This window comes from Astatotilapia calliptera, chromosome 7, assembly GCF_900246225.1.
Source record: "Astatotilapia calliptera chromosome 7, fAstCal1.2, whole genome shotgun sequence".
Taxonomy (NCBI): Eukaryota; Metazoa; Chordata; class Actinopteri; order Cichliformes; family Cichlidae; genus Astatotilapia; species Astatotilapia calliptera.
In genome coordinates this window covers 33,192,859-33,209,282 of record NC_039308.1, presented here as the reverse complement: position 1 = coordinate 33,209,282, position 16,424 = coordinate 33,192,859, and the positions used below count along the sequence as shown (strand labels likewise).

Genomic DNA, 16,424 nt, shown 5'->3' with positions numbered 1-16,424 from the left:
TTTGACTGTAAGACTCATACTCTCCCCCCACGTATGCTGCTATTTCCCCGCTCCCCAGTAACTCTCTCCCTCTTTCTGTTGCAGCCTCCCACAGTCCCGATTACTGCGTTCCTGCGTAACTCATCCCCTGGTCCCTTGGTTTTTCTAGTTTCTCGCGTGTTTTCCTTTGACCCTTCCGGGACACCTTTAGTTAAAATAAAGTTTATTTTTCGTACTCCTGTGCGTGTTGTCTCTGCTTCTGGGTCCAGCTTGCGTACTGAACTTCGGTTCATGACAGAAAATGACTGGCCTGTGGTTTTAGTACTGTAGGAGTCCATTTCTGTCATTATCATGTTGGTGTGTGACATTTACAATAAATCTGGCTGAGCAGAGGTGTGTGTATTTTTTGTGCGTGTGTGTGAGAGAGAGGGAGAGAGAGAGAGGAAGGGATGGGTGATGTTCATATGTGCTCATGTGTATGATGTGGCTATTTGCGGTAACACAATAAAAAAGTGGCTCTTGGTCTCTGACTGGTTGGCCACCCGTGGTTTATTTAGTTTTAAATGAAGAGGTTTTTAATTGTCATTTGCTGTGCATCTCTCTTTCTGTCATGTTTGTGTAGGCCAGTTTGTGACACATAGAATATGTATTGTGAAACTGTCAATTGTGGAAGACTTAAAAGGCCTCACGATCAAGCGTTACTATCTTGAAGCAAGCAGGGAGGGACTACCAGTTTCCACAAGAAGCAGATTTTTGTCTGGTCTTTCCATGTGTCTGCTGGGCTTTGTTTATTAAATCTAGAAGTATATTGCTCTGGATGTGTGGATGAACAGGTTGTAAATGTTCCGAAAAATCAGTCGTACAAATGCAGAAATCATTATATTGTCCAAAAATGCACAACATGCCATGTACAGTTTGAGACAACAGCACCTTACTGACAATGAAAGTATGTGCTTTCTAGTGTACTACATGACAGTGTATCTGAACTGAGACACATTGAAGTATTAAGGGCTGCACTTGGAGTCTGTCGGTCTAAAAAAGATATAGTTTCTTTATAAAAATCTGCCTGTATGGATCATATTAATACAACTATACTTTCTCATGTTCACTTGATGATTTATAGTTGCTGTTTCACTGTTCACAGCTGAATCAAGCTCTGCCTTATGTAATGGAAGAATAAGAGAGTTCAATAGAGGGGGAGAAAAAAATTCTGACCTGAAATGTTCCTCCAATGGCAGCACAACCCTTGCTCAGCAGGATGGCTGTACCCGTAGATGTATCAATCAGCGAATGGCTGTAAAGCCGTTTTACCAGGTGATCAGATGACAGGGGTGTCATCTTTGTTCACTTTAATTGCACCCCACGGGACAGCACTTTCTCGCTCAGCTGTCTCCTGGAGACTAGAAGCTCTGCCTCTGTGCTCACCCGAAAGAATGTGAAGAAGAATGTCTTATTCCACTTTCATTCTGAGGAAAGCTTTTTAGCTCCTCTGTAAATGTGGATGATATTTGACAGACTATATATAACTTGAATAATAATAACTTTATTTATACATGGCACCTTTCAAAACAAAGTTACAAAGTGCTTCACAGTACAAGATGGGAAATGGAATGAAATAACATAAAGAATACTGGCAACAAATGGAGATAAGAGCAAGGAATAAAGAAAATTAGAAATGGAAAAACAGGTAAATTAAAAGCAAATATTAAAAAATGAATTAAAAAGGATAATTAGGGGAAGGTGATAAAACAATTATTATGGAGAACATAAATGTAAATCAAAGTGCAGGCACAGAAAAAAGCTGCGTATATGTCTTTAAGATGGATTTAAAAGATTCAGAGAGTGGGTCCACTGACTGAAAAAGCTGGATCAGCCTTGGTTCTCAGCTGAAATTGTGGGATAACCTTGGCTGAGGACCTCAGGTTAGGACCTGGAACGTACAGTCCCACAATTTGACAGCCATCTTAAATCTTAGCTGTTTTAAAGCATTGTCTAAATTTTATTTAATTTCAGTTGCTACTGGCTCATAAAATAGAATCACCAGCCAAGTCTGATTAAAAACATGGGTTTGCTAATGTTGGCCCCAAATAAGGTTTTAAAATGCATTCCACCCGGAAGTTTACCTTTTCTTACAACGTGCTACGTTGTGCATTGTTGTTGTTGTCATGGCGACGCTTCCGTCGAACAAACGCTGTTGCTAAGCGATGCTCGTAAACTTTAACTTAGAAAGACGATCCCGAAGCTACCCGCAGCTCCATTCACTTGCGTTCAGTCCAGTTCCATAGTTTTGTTCCCGTTATGACCGAGCAGACAGCCGCTGTGGGACATAAAGTTGGAAAACCGATGTTGCATAACTGGGTCGAAGAGGTGAGTGCTGTGAACCATTTCCGAGGTTTAGCTAATGTTAAAAGTTCACGCGAGACTTCTTAACAACGTTTGCTAATTTAATCTAATAATTAATCTGGAGCTAACACCTGGTGTCTAGGTAACCATATTTGAAAGACAGAGTCCCTGACACAGCAAGTATATGTTATAACACGGATGTCACTCAGGGCCACAGAATTAGGTACACCTTGCTAGCACTGCTAGCACTAAGTTGGATCCGATTCTACCTTCAGAATTGCCTTAATTCTTCGTATGGTCTGCTCCTGCTGTAGCCCATCTGCTTCAAGGTTTGCTATTTTGTGTAGTATTTAGAGATGTCCTTCTGCATACCTTGCTTATGACAAGTGGTTGTTTGAGTTTCTGTTGCCTTCAGCTCAAACCAGTCGGGCCATTCTCTGACCTCTGGCATCAACAAGTCATTTTACCCGTGAGAACTGCTGCTCACTGGATATTTTTTTATTTTTTGGACCATTCTCTGTAAACCCTAGAGACGGTTCTGTGGGAAAATTCGTGTAGATGGGCAGTTCCTGAAATACCCAGATCATCCACGCCATGTTCTTAAATTACCTTTCTCCCCCATTCTGAGGCTTGATTTGAACTTGAGCAGATCATCTTGACCATATCTGCATGTCTAAATGCAGTGAGTTACTACAATGTAATTGGCTAATTCAATAGTTGCATTAAAAAGCCGTTTAAAAAGAACAGGTGTACCTAATGGACTGGCCAGTAATTGTGTATCAATATAGTTGTAATTCCTCACCAGATAATTCAATACATTTGTAAAACCATTTGAAATAAAGCTGAAAGTCTGCACTGCAGTCATGTCTTGATTGTCTGATTTATAATCAGCTGTGATGGTGTACAGTTGGAAAAAGTACAAAAACATTTTTTTACTTATCCAAAATTGTAGATTTTTATGGTTTTCCACCCGACTAAAAAATCCTGTGATTTTTGTTTTTTTTGTTTTTTTTTACTCAGAGAGCCATTGCAGATCTCCATACAGAGGACCCAAAGACACACAAGCACATACATGGCCACAAGGGGATTCTCACAATAGACCTGGAGTCCAAGATGGAGTCTGTGACTACACTGAAAGCAGCTTATGTTGCTCCAAAGACTCCAGTGGGGAGGTTACAGGGTATGTGTCTTTATCTTTCACCAGCCAGAATGGAAAAAAAATGTTGAAACCCATACCATTAAGAGCCATGTAAAGAACAGAGAAGCATTTACAAAGAGCTGAAAGGTTTTATTATTTGATGTGACCTCTTCTTATTTTAATTTAAAAAAGTTTTTTATTCTGGGGGATGGCTTTCTATGCATGCCCTGTTCATCCTGTCTTTTGTATTTTCCTCGGTTCAGGCATCAGAGGCGAGCTGCTTAAAAAACACACTGCCCAGATGATAAGGTAAATGAACTATGAACAAGTCTTTTGATGTTAAACAAATTATTTCTGGAAGTGGTTTGTTTATGGAGACGAGGAGCACTGCCTGACCATGTCTTGAGGGGAAGGTGATGTAATATTTACACGTCGGGGTTTGTTTTACTGTTCAGTCACAGCTGTGATAGCTTTTAAATCAGACTTTATGGTGTTATTTTACACAGGGGCCAGTCACCCTTATGGGGTTTATAAAGTCCATCCCTGCAGAGGTGGTTGTTAACATCCCACACAAGTTAACAACTCATAAAAGCCTGTAAAGCGTAATGTCTTCAATGAAAACTTTTTGACTAGTAGTAGACAGTGTGTCATCATTTGATTTTAAACCATACACTAAATTTCCTGAGTTTTATAAGCAAACACCAATGGTGTGTCCAATAGCTTTGTATGATTTGGCTGATTGGCTGTTATGTAAAGCACAACACTGTGTATAAATAATCCTAGCCAGATGGGAGATTGGCGGAGTATCAAGCTTTGGGTTTCATTTCAGTCCAGTATGACATATTTTATATACTATATGTAATACCACAGAGACACTGAGTGTCGTGAAACGATGCAAATAAATGATGCTTACACCAGGAGCCTTAAACGCCCTGCACACCATCAGCTCACCCACACATGTTTGCATTTATTAGAGCTCTTCGCTGGACTGTGTGGGCATGAGCAGACTGCGCCTGGCTAATAGTGCTTCTTGCACCTGCTAGGGCTAGACGACTTTACTATTTCCAGTGAATGCAACGCTTCAGCTTGCGTGCTACGTTCCGTCAAAAGATTTGAAAGAAAGCAAAAACCATCCTTGTATGGTCAGACATCATTCCAGGATGGCTAATCTTAATAGCAAATGAGGCAGATGGATAATTGCATATAATATTATTTTTTTAAATCACTCCTTTCAGAAGCAGTTGATTTTATTTTCTTTTTATGATACTAACTTTAGCATTATGAATGAATTCTGAATATTTTCTGAGTTGCAGGCCCTACACACAGGAGTTAAAGGCAAATTTTCTTCTTAAGTACATGAAGCAGCCATGTGAAAATTTCAGGAATGGAAAAACAAATTTAAGAAAATGGAGAAAACTTGAAAAGGTGTAAACTGGGTAATTGGATGATCAAAACAAGTTCTGCTTCTTACATACATTTCGTTTCCAAAATACCTTTCTAACGTGCAGCTTATGGCTGTGAAATAGTGTTCTTTGCATGTTCTAAATGATAACTTGGACATGTTACTCAGACTTCTCTCTTTGTTCAGACTGCAAGCTTTGTGTATAAAACATAAAAATATATTGCAGGTCTGCTGGATATCTCTGTACTTGAAATGCAATGATTTTCAGAACTTCTGGGAAACAAGAGAGAGCATAAATCTTCAACCCACCTCAAAATTTTTGTGTGGCTTCTTTCAATATATTCACGTCACTATAGGAAAAAATCATCTGTGTCTGAGGAGTTCAGATGGGAAGCACTGATTGATTTTTGATTTCAGGAAAGACCTAGAATTCATCCAACCATCCATTTTCTGCTGTTTATCTGGGTCTCAGTTGTGTGGGCAGCAGAGATGTCCAGACCTCCCTCTAGCACCTCCACCTTTAGCTAATCTGGGGAAGCCAAGGCATTTCCAAGCCAGCCAAGAGACATAGTCTCTCCTCAGCATGTCCTGGTTCTGCCCAGGGGCTTCACAAACCTCTCTGAGGAGGCGCACGGGAGGCATAAATGCCCAAACCACTTCAGCTGGCTCCTTTCAATGTGCAGCAACTTTCAGTATATTTTATAGTAAATAGGTTGTTTACAAAGTCATTTAATTACATCATGCTACACTTAAAAAAACAAAACAACAACAAAAACTGTATGTGCTGGATCACAGGCAAGTGCTGCTGCTTGGTGCTTAGATTCTGTCTTCTTGTTTTCACAGTGAGAAGATTCATGCTGATCTGAACCCACTGACTCCCAAAACGGAGTACTGCTCCACAACCCAGAAGGATTTCTGTGTGGAGGGATTTGTGCCTCATAAACCTGAAACAACACGTGTATGTAGAGTTACAAACTTTGTGTGTGTTTGTGTCTGTGCTTAATCTCCCCAAACAGCAACAATCTGATTTCAAAACTACAAAATAAATTTCCATACTTTTATTTCCTCCTCTTTGAGTTGTTTGTATTTTGGTTATGTGAAATACACAGTTGCTGTGAGAAGCAGAATACCTAAAATAATAAGTACATCATCAGCCTCTCCTATAAAAGCCTGAAAATCTTTCTGACATTTTACTGGTTTAATTTTTTACAGGTTCATGACTACAAAACTGACCAGGCCATCACATTCTGGAGTGAAAACTGCCAGCGGATACAGGTAAGTCAGACTGCTTTATCTCATAGTGGTTTCTTTTTCTCTCCTTTAAAATATCCATATTTAAGTTCTATTTAAGTGATTTATTTATCGGTTGAAAGTTATATGTGATCAACAGCACAGCAATTTTCCCTGTCTGATGATGAACACTTGTGTTTGCGGTCTGTCCTTAGTGTCTGAGCAGATGTTTTCCTTTCTTAAAGAATACTGTTTAAATGGTAAATGGCCTGCATTTGTATAGCGCTTTACTAGTCCCTAAGGACCCCAAAGCGCTTTACACTACATTCAGTCATTCACCCATTCACACACTGGCAATGGCAAGCTACATTGTAGCCACAGCTGCCCTGGGGCGCACTGACAGAGGCGAGGCTGCTGGACACTGGCGCCACCGGGCCCTCTGACCACCACCAGTAGGCAAACATGGGGTTAGTATCTTGCCCAAGGATATTTGGCATGCAGCCAGGAGGCAGCCTGGGATCGAACCACCGACCTTCTGATTAGTGGCTGACCTGCTCTGCCACCTGAGCTACAGCCACTAATAGCACCATGAAATATGTCAGGGAACACACAACAGCAGCAGGAGAGTCACACTTATCCACCAAGGTCAAGAGGAGGATATTAATCACCTCTCTCTGCTGTGATTAGTCATAGTAGGGGTGGGTGATATAAACGATATACGATAGAAACGATATAAATTTGGCCAACGATAGAGATTTTGACTATACCGCTCTATCGCGATAGTGCATGTTGATGACATCATCAAGCTGCGCCTGTTTTGGTGGAAAGCATTGCAGCAGCTACAACCATTATCATCTGCAAATTATGCCGGCAGTCATAGCAAAGAGATGAAGCACTGTTGAAATATGGGTAAAGGCAAAAACTGCACTTCCTCCACTTCCGTAACAGTGATTCATTAATGTTGAATTCTCTCTCTATCCCCATGTTGTTGCAGTATATTAATAACTAACCTCGTATTGTGGATGAATAATCTCAGTTGTTCTCCTGACTGAAGTTTGGCCCGTGTATAGCATCCTGCTATGCGATTGCATTTGTCCCTGACCACCAGAATCCCTCACGTTAAATTTTATCGAGTGGAAAAAAGTTGGCGTTCATCCTCCAGCTTCACTGTGCTAATGTTATGCTAACATAGCTGTGTCGCTAGCAATCAGGTAGCACAACATTATATACCAGGTAGTCCAACTTCAGTAACCCTGCAAACGCCACTCCTGTTTAGTTTTCTGTCTTCATTTATGTTGGAAGTGATAGCAGAGCTGTACGTTTTAATTAGTTTCAAAAATCTCTCAGTCAGAACATGGTATGTCATGTTTAGGTGGAAACTTGCGAGCTAACTTCCTGTTAACTTCTAACTCCGTTAAATTTAATAAATTCTGTTTTCATGGATGCCTGGATGTTAAACTTAATTGTTACACCTGGTAAAGCAGCATCACTGATGATTTAATTAAAGATGAAAGAATTTAGACCGTTTTTAACTCTCAGTGTTCGTTTGGAACCTGAACAGGACGGAGTTTTGGACCCAGATTACTCCGCGAAGCTCCTCACTACGGCAGCCGTAATGCTCTGACAATCCATCAAGCAGTGTGGCTTAACAAAGTTGTACTAAAACATTTTTTAACAGATTTCTGCACGCCAAAATCAGTTCGAGGTCAGTAAGCACAACCAGAATTCATACATAAGGCACACTCTCGATTTTTGAGAAAATTAAAGGATTTTAAGTGTGCCTTATAGTGTGGAAAATACGTTATACAGAAGAAAAGAATATATCACGATATATATCGTTACCGCACGTGCTTCAAATTATACCGCGATATGGATTTTAGGCCATATCACCAAGTCATAGTGTATTTTTGTGTCACAGGGTGTGACTGCCGCCCGGAGCTCGAAGGGACCCTTCAGGAAGTCGGCTCTGTTCAGCACGCCCATCACCGAGCGGCTGGATGAAATTGATCTCCCACCTGACAATTGAGGCACTACACCAGTTTGCTGTTCTGCCACTTTTTTTAATGATTTTTTTATTAAAATGGTAATCCATTTTAAAGGTTAAGTTTAGTTCTTAGCGATAGTGGCACCGCAAAGGATTTATCTATTCTTTAAGGCTATTCTTTTTTTTGTTATTATTGGCACTCATGTTGGTTAAGTGAACTGCCATCGCCAAAACAGCAGTTAGAGCTGCACAAGACTCACTGTGTGTACTGGACATCATAAATCCTATGCAACAGCTGGGAGACCAGCATATATTCTGTGTACCCGACTGTCAGTGTATTGACAACAAAACTGACTTGGATGAGATGAATCAGCAGTCAGTGTTTGAAAAGATGCTACCTAGATGCTGAGTACCATGACCGCAGCTGTATTTACATCTGCACCATGAGCACGTCACAGGAATGGGAGGAAAGAAGGATGTTTTGAGTGTGGAAGTGGACCCGTGGGATGTCATTATTTTCTTATTACTGAGCAAGTATCTCCGTGCCATCAGTGGAAGAAACTCCAAGCTGCCGGGCATGACAGATTAACTCATTCTCAGTAATATGCATTAATCTGCCAATCAGATTTAATCATTTCAGATTGTCCCTGCCCACTTTTTCCCCAGGTAACAACAACACATTGACTGGAGGGTTTTTGAGATGCTAAAGATGGCCCCTGGCTGCAAGGAGTGAATTACTTCTAATCAGCCAATCGTATTGCGTCACTTAGCATATGAAACGGTTCATAACTGTCTGAGAAGCCAGTGTTTTCAAAGTGTGCACATATATCCAAAGGAAAATTTGTTGTGTACACCTAGCGCTGCGTTGGACCCTTTTTGACTCCAGAACTGCCTTAGAGTAATTCTTCTTCATGAAGATTTTGGTCCACGTTGATGTGATTTGTTGGCTCCCACATCTCAAAGGTGCTCTGATGGATTGAGAGCTGGTGAGAAACCAGAACCTTCTCAAGCAAAGTCTAAGAATATCTGTAATAAGTAAACCTTTCACCCTGTCTCTCTCACACTGTTAGCTGTGGTTCCTCCATGCGGAGGATGAAGCAGGTTTCACTGATTGATGGGTGTGACAGCAACTTTAGTACTTTCTGCACCTGACTGTTGTGTTGCTGTGTGCACCTAGCCGGGAGTTTGTTTACATCCTCTGTTCATCTTTTTCTGTAATATGTCTGTTCCTCCTTTTTGCAACCTGTAATTATTGCATTCAGTTAGTGCTGAGTGGCAAAAAGACACACCTTTCTCTGACACGGGGTAAATATGTCACCCTTAAAGAGGAACAACAGCTTCTTCACACACATGTGCTGCTACAGCATGCTAATTTAAAACAATACATCGCTGGGAGTCACACAATGTATGCTACAGATTCATGTACGTCTTCTGTCAATCAAAGGACAATGTTGGGCTCTGCTGATCCTTTCTGGGCTTTCAGCAGGGATTAGTGGGTGGTAGCTATGGCGACAAGTAATTTTTAGTGTATATCGCTGCAGCTTTTCTCTCCAGACATTTCAATATCTCACCACATCATACAGGAAAACCAATTTGCCTCTGAAAGACAAGGGCTTGCAGCAGATTTGTACTCAACATTTGAAATGAAATGTGATACAGCAACTGTCATTTTGTTTCAGCTGTGCTATTTATACATGCTGAGCTACGCTGCACAATAGAAATCTACAGACAGTGAAGTCATTTTTAGGTCAGAAGGTAATGTTCTGTTCCCACAAGGGTGTAACTGCTATTTTAGCATAACTGAAGTGACTGTATCCTAATGCTGACCAGGTCCTAACCATAGACTATGTATACTATGACAAATATACTAACAAGTATACTAACAAATTTCCCACGTGTGGGACTAATAAAGGTTATCTTATCTTATCATTTTGAGTCAGTGGCCATATTTCGACAAGAAGGCAAAGCGCTTAGTTATCAACCGAATGGCAGCAAGCTTGGTTAGAATCCATAAACTATAAGGGTGCAACTCACAGACACATGTCTCCTAATTAGTGCAGTGATGTCTCATGATATTAATCAGCTAATTTATTTTTATAGAAGGCTTAAACTCAAACCAGTTAGCACGGGTCAGTCCTAGGAGACACAATAGGCTGTAGCTTTAATTAGTCAAAGCGCCAAAGCCATGAAGCCTCAATAAAAATTGAAGGCTGAGTTCCCAAACAAAAATCTAACCTGGAACAATTGTTTTAAAGAAGTAAATTATATAAAGGGACCAAAAAGAGTTTTTCTACTGGCTGCTGGAGGCACAGTCTCCATAGGCTCCCATGGTAAACGTACAGTACTCACAAATAAAAATAGTGTATAATTAACAGGTTTATTATCATTAGCTAAAACTAAACTAAAATAACGATGTTACATCCACTTCAAAGAAAGTATCACTAATGCTAGGGAACAGCAGCTAACAACAGCTAACAGGGGTTAACAGCAGTTAACAGTAGCAAAATCAGCAGCACTACGGACAGTTCAGCTTTCATCGGTCAGATTAGCGTGTCTGAATTACTGACCCGTATCACAGTCCTCACAAAGTTTTATAGCCTCTTCCGGAGTAAGTAAAAGTGCATGCTTTTCACCCATGTTGACAGCTGAGGTAAACAGTAGACTGGCAGCATTCCACAAATGGGGAAAAAACTCAAGGGCCGATCCAGTCCAGACAAACACACCGGCCATAGCCAATACAGTCTAAATTTAATGTTTTTGATCTCTCTTGGCTGACTAAAACATTCAATTCAATTCAAATTTATTTATATATCGCCAAATCACAACAAAAGTCACCTCAAGGCACTTTATATTGTACAGTAGATACAGAGAAAAAAACCCAACAATCATATGACCCCCTATGAGCAAGCACTTTGGCGACAGTGGGAAGGAAAAACTCCCTTTTAACAGGAAGAAACCTCCAGCAGAACCAGGCTCAGGGAGGGGCGGGGCCATCTGCTGCGACCGGTTGGGGTGAGAGAAAGAAGACAGGATAAAGACATGCTGTGGAAGAGAGACAGAGGTTAATAACAGATATGATTCAATGCAGAGAGGTCTATTAACACATACTGAGTGAGAAAGGTGACTGGAAAGGAAAAACTCAATGCATCATGGGAATCCCCCGGCAGCCTACGTCTATTGCAGCATAACTAAGGGAGGATTCAGGGTCACCTGGTCCAGCCCTAACTATATGCTTTAGCAAAAAAGAAAGTTTTAAGTCTAATCTTAATAGTGTCTGTCTCCCGAATCCAAACTGGAAGCTGGTTCCACAGAAGAGGGGCCTGAAAACTGAAGGCTCTCCCTCCCATTCTACTTTTAAATACTCTAGGAACAACAAGTAGGCCTGCAGAGCGAGAGCGAAGTGCTCTAATAGGGTGATATGGTACTACAAGGTCATTAAGATAAGATGGGGCCTGATTATTTAAGACCTTGTATGTGAGGAGCAGGATTTTGAATTCAATTCTGGATTTAACAGGAAGCCAATGAAGGGAAGCCAAAACAGGAGAAATATGCTCTCTCTTTCTAGTCCCTGTCAGTACAAGAGTACTGCAGCATTTTGGATTAGCTGAAGGCTTTTTAGCGAGTTTTTTGGACATCCTGATAACAATGAATTACAGTAATCTGGCCTGGAAGTAATAAATGCATGAACTAGTTTTTCAGCGTCACTCTGAGACAGGATATTTCTAACTTTAGAGATGTTGCGCAAATGGAAGAACGCAGTCTTACATATTTGTTTAATATGTGCGTTGAAGGACATATCCTGGTCAAAAATGACTCCAAGGTTCCTCACAGCATTACTGGAGGCTGAAGTAATGCCATCCAGAGTAAGAATCTGGTTAGATACCATATTTCTAAGATTTTCAGGGCCGAGTACAATAACCTCAGTTTTATCTGAATTAAGAAGCAGAAAGTTAGCGGCCATCCAGGTCTTTATGTCTTTAAGACATTCCTGCAGTTTAACTAATTGGTGTGTGTTACCTGGCTTCATGGATAGATAAAGCTGGGTGTCATCTGCATAGCAGTGAAAAATGTATGCTATGTCTTCTAATGATGCTGCCTAGGGGAAGCATGTATAATGTAAACAGAACTGGTCCTAGCACTGAACCCTGTGAAACTCCATAACTGACCTTAGTGTGTGAAGAGGACTCTCCATTTACATGCACAAATTGGAGTCTATTAGATAGATATGATACAAACCACTGCAGCACAGTACCTGTAATACCTACAGCATGTTCTAATCGCTCTAATAGGATATTATGGTCAATGGTATCGAACGCTGCACTAAGGTCTAGCAAGACAAGCACAGAGATGAGTCCACTGTCAGAGGCCATAAGAAGATCATTTGTAACCTTCACTAAAGCTGTTTCTGTGCTGTGATGAGCTCTGAAACCTGACTGAAGCTCTTCAAATAAGCCATTCCTCTGCAGATGATCTGTTTGATATGAAAGGAAGGTTGTTTGTCTTATAGCAGATGCCATAGCTAGGATTATACACTTGAATTGTGACAAATAAGAAAACAGAACTCGGTTGACTGCAGCTGGCAAACTACTGAAATCTAGTGGTGAAAACTTTTAGTAACTTTATAAATGACCAACATGTTTACAGCCTGGAACAAACAGAAAATTATATAAATAGTTTATGCTGGCGTCCACTCTGGCGTCCACTTGGCTTCATCTCCAGAATTTTCTAGTCACTGAACTGGGTGCCTCAGCTGTGTTTGTGTTGTTGGTGCTGTGATATCTCTGAGGGGTGGATCAGCCAATAAGTCTGGGCTTCAGTTTGGGTCATAGACAGTATAAAACATGGATGTAGCTTCGAGGTCAGAAACTGAGATCAACGTGAAAGGCCATCAGATGGCAATAGTTGTGGTTGCACAAACACTTGAACCCATAAAGGTTACATGGAAAATGATTTTCTGATTGGCAATAACAGAGCAGCAAAAGGAGCTTTATTGTATGGGTGGGGATTTGACTCACTTTTGGATAAAGTCCCAAGTGGCCATCAGAGGAACTGCAGTTTTTTGCTTTTCAGCCTCGAGTTTTTCCCTTGGTAGTCGCTAGAATTTATTTTTTTGCTCTTTATTTTAATCTGCAGAATTTTGGCTTTTTGGCTTTTACTGTTTCTCTGAAACTATCTGCAAAATCCTCAAAAGCTTTAAACCACTGAGATCAAAGAAATTCTGTGTTCAACACAAAAAAACACGTTGTCATTCTTACAGAATGTCACGGAGGAGCAGGGAGGACTCGGCGCAGACTGAAATCTCAGAAAAACAGGTTTATTTACACACTCCAGGTGCACTATATACAGGTGAAGGAGAAGGGGGCCAGGGTTCCCAGGGGTGCAGAGCGGGGTCGGGAAAAGCGTCCAGAGTCTCCAAACCAAACACGAGAAATCTGCATACAGAGAACAAGGGTTAGCACGGAGCTTTCATGGACAGCGCTCAAAACTGGCTGAGGCTAAAGTAGCACTGATGAGCATTATTCAATAGTCCAGCGGCGAGGTGCTCTCAGTCACTGCCTTAAGTAGCGGGAGCAAACAAGGTGAGGAGCCACAGGTGATTGCCTACAGGTGGTGGAGGCCGGGAGCTCACAATGAGCTCCGCCCAGGCAGCGAGCAGAGAGAGAGGAGAGAGAGAAAAGACAAAACATAACATGTAGCCACACAGGGCCAGCCGAGCAGGCACGGGGACCATGACACAGCGATTGCGGCCAGAAATAGCAAGAGTCCCAACGAAGCTAAAATGCTGATATTGCTCCTATTTATAGTTATATCGTTTTTTAATATGCATATATCTTGCATCTGGAATTCACCAAAGCTGTTTTCCAGAGACACAAAGTTACTCTGTGTAAACTCGGAGCAGTTCGTGTAACAAAAGGTCTGATCTATATGTGGCAAAAGCAGAACGTAAAAGATGATTGGATGACAGCCAGGTCAGCTGAGGGAAGCTCGGCGTGGGGTTCATTGGAGACCCTCAATTCCCTCTGTGTGGCTCTAACTGGTGTCAGGATGCGGCATGTCGCCGCAAGAAAGTGGGCGGTAATTACAGCCGTGCATGAGGGGAATATGCTATCCTGCAGAGATGACAATGCACGAGCGCTTGCGCGCACACACACACCCGTGCACCTGCTCAAAAACTGATGGGCCTCTAATGAGCGGTGATGTCATTACAACCAAAACACAGCTGTCTGCTGCCGACTCGTGTTTCCTCCTCGCTGTCTGTCCACAGGCTGCAGATACACAATGCTCTGCTTTACTGAAGCACACTCAGTATTTTAGGGAAATGTAAAGTGATAGACTGGATGTAAAAAATGGATGCACCCATTACACCCATTACTTAGTGAAACTCAGCAATACTGCTCATTCATAGGGTAACAACCTGTCAATCATAAGGTAGTCCCGTCCTAAAGCATGCACTAATTGGGACCACAGTTCACAAAATTAATATCAGATGTGTCTTCTGTCATCACCATCTCTTCCAGGCCATCTAGGGGAACAACAAAGCATTCCCAGACTAGCCAAGAGATGTAACCCCACCTGTCCTGGGGGTATCCCAGGGTCACCTCCTCCTGGTGGCACATGCCCAGAACATCTCACCCAGGAAGAATCCTAATCAGATGCTTGAACCACCTCAGCTGGTTTATTTGAATGTGGAGGAGTAGTGGCTCTTCTGAGTCCGTTACAAAAGGACTGGACTCCTCACCCTACCTCTAAACGAGAGCTCATGACCATAGGTCAAGGTGGGACGTAGAATAGAGGAGGAAAAGAGAACCACAGAGAAGATTCGTGGATGTAGTGAAGGACCTGCGGACGGTTGGTGTGACCAAGTAGCATGCTACAGTAGAGACAGGGTGAGGTGGAGGCAGACGATCTGCTGTGCTGACCCCTCAAGGAAAAACATGAAGTACTGCTCACCTCGGCAGGGTGGATGTATAAACATTTTCTTTGCAAAAGGGTCTGGGTATCACTGAAGGGCCGTAGACAGAGAGTCAGAGTTGGCCATCACACATCCTCAGCCCTGAGTCTCAGCACTGGCTCACCCCAGGGCTGTGTGCTCAGTCCACTGCTCTACTCTCTCTACACACACGACTGCACTCCTCGCCACCACAGCAACATCTTTGTGAAATTTGCAGATGACACCACAGTGGTGGGGCTCATTTCCAAGGGAGACGAGTCTACGTACAGAGACGAGGTGGAGCAGCTGACGTCATGGTGTAAGGCCAATAACCTCCTCCTCAACACTTCAAAAACCAAAGAACTCATAATAGACTTCAGAAGGAAAAAGGCAGAGATCCAACCACTATTCATAAATGGGGACTGTGTAGAAAGGGTGGCAAGCTTCCGCTTCCTGGGAGTCAATATAGAGGAGAACCTTTCCTGGAGTGTGAACACCTCCGAGCTGCTGAAAAAGGCCCAACAGAGACTGTACTTCCTGAGAATTCTCAGGAGGAATAACATCACACAGAGACTGCTGGTGTCCTTCTACAGAGCCACCATTGAGAGTGTTCTAACTTACTGCATATGCATCTGGTACACTAGCTGCACAGGGGCTCAGAGGAAAGCACTCCAAGGGATCATTAACACCGCCCAAAAGATCACTGGCTGCCCTCTCCCCACACTGGAAGTTCTACACAACGCCCACTGTTTTAAAAAGGCCCAAAACATCATAAAAGACACCTCACATCCTGGCCACTCCCTGTTCGAACTGTTGCCCTCAGGCAGACGGTACAGGGCAATCAGAGCAAGGACTAATAGACTCAAACACAGCTGTTATCCAACTGCAATAACACATCTGAATACTACAAAAAAATGTCCATCACGCCACTCTTGTGTTAATCTATGCACGGTCTGAAGCATGTGTGTGGGAATGTATGTGAATGTTTTACTGTTATATCTTATTAGTATTTTAAGTATTCTATCTATTTTATTTATTGAATTTTATTGTTTTATTTATATTTTGATATTGCTAGGGATGATGCAATGATCGGGGACCATTCTTAATTTCGTTGTTCTCATGACAATGACAATAAAGTTTCTGATTCTGATATGAATAAATGAAATATGAAAAAATGTTCTTGGTCTCAGAAACAAAACTGAAATGCTGGCCTGAGACATCTGCGCACGGTCAATTACTCCGTTAGTTCCTCTGAAACTGAAACAGGAAGTCAGCTGTTTGTTTGTTACTAAACCAAATCAATAAAGTCATGTGACCGATTTCTATTTTGTTTCCAAATGAAAAATTTGGAAACGAAAAAAGAAAACTCACTAGTTTGGTTGGTCTTGGGTAGACAGGAAGTAGAAGTTAAGAGAAA

General features: G+C 41.8%; 1 protein-coding gene across 2 annotated transcripts; it reads left to right on the top strand.

Annotated features, from left to right (window-relative positions):
• Positions 1-2,132: 2,132 nt before the first annotated feature.
• spag8 (sperm associated antigen 8) lies at positions 2,133-15,116 on the top strand. Of its 2 annotated transcripts, none has more exons than XM_026174428.1 (6): positions 2,133-2,346; positions 3,343-3,502; positions 3,724-3,769; positions 5,706-5,820; positions 6,075-6,137; positions 14,595-15,116. In XM_026174428.1, exons 1-6 carry the CDS (start codon positions 2,278-2,280, stop codon positions 14,601-14,603), a joined length of 462 nt encoding a protein of 153 aa, XP_026030213.1. In that variant the 5' UTR covers positions 2,133-2,277; the 3' UTR covers positions 14,604-15,116. The 2 variants fall into 2 exon arrangements, with proteins under 2 accessions (XP_026030213.1, XP_026030212.1); XM_026174427.1 differs by lacking the exon at positions 14,595-15,116 and adding an exon at positions 8,011-8,566.
• Positions 15,117-16,424: the final 1,308 nt, after the last annotated feature.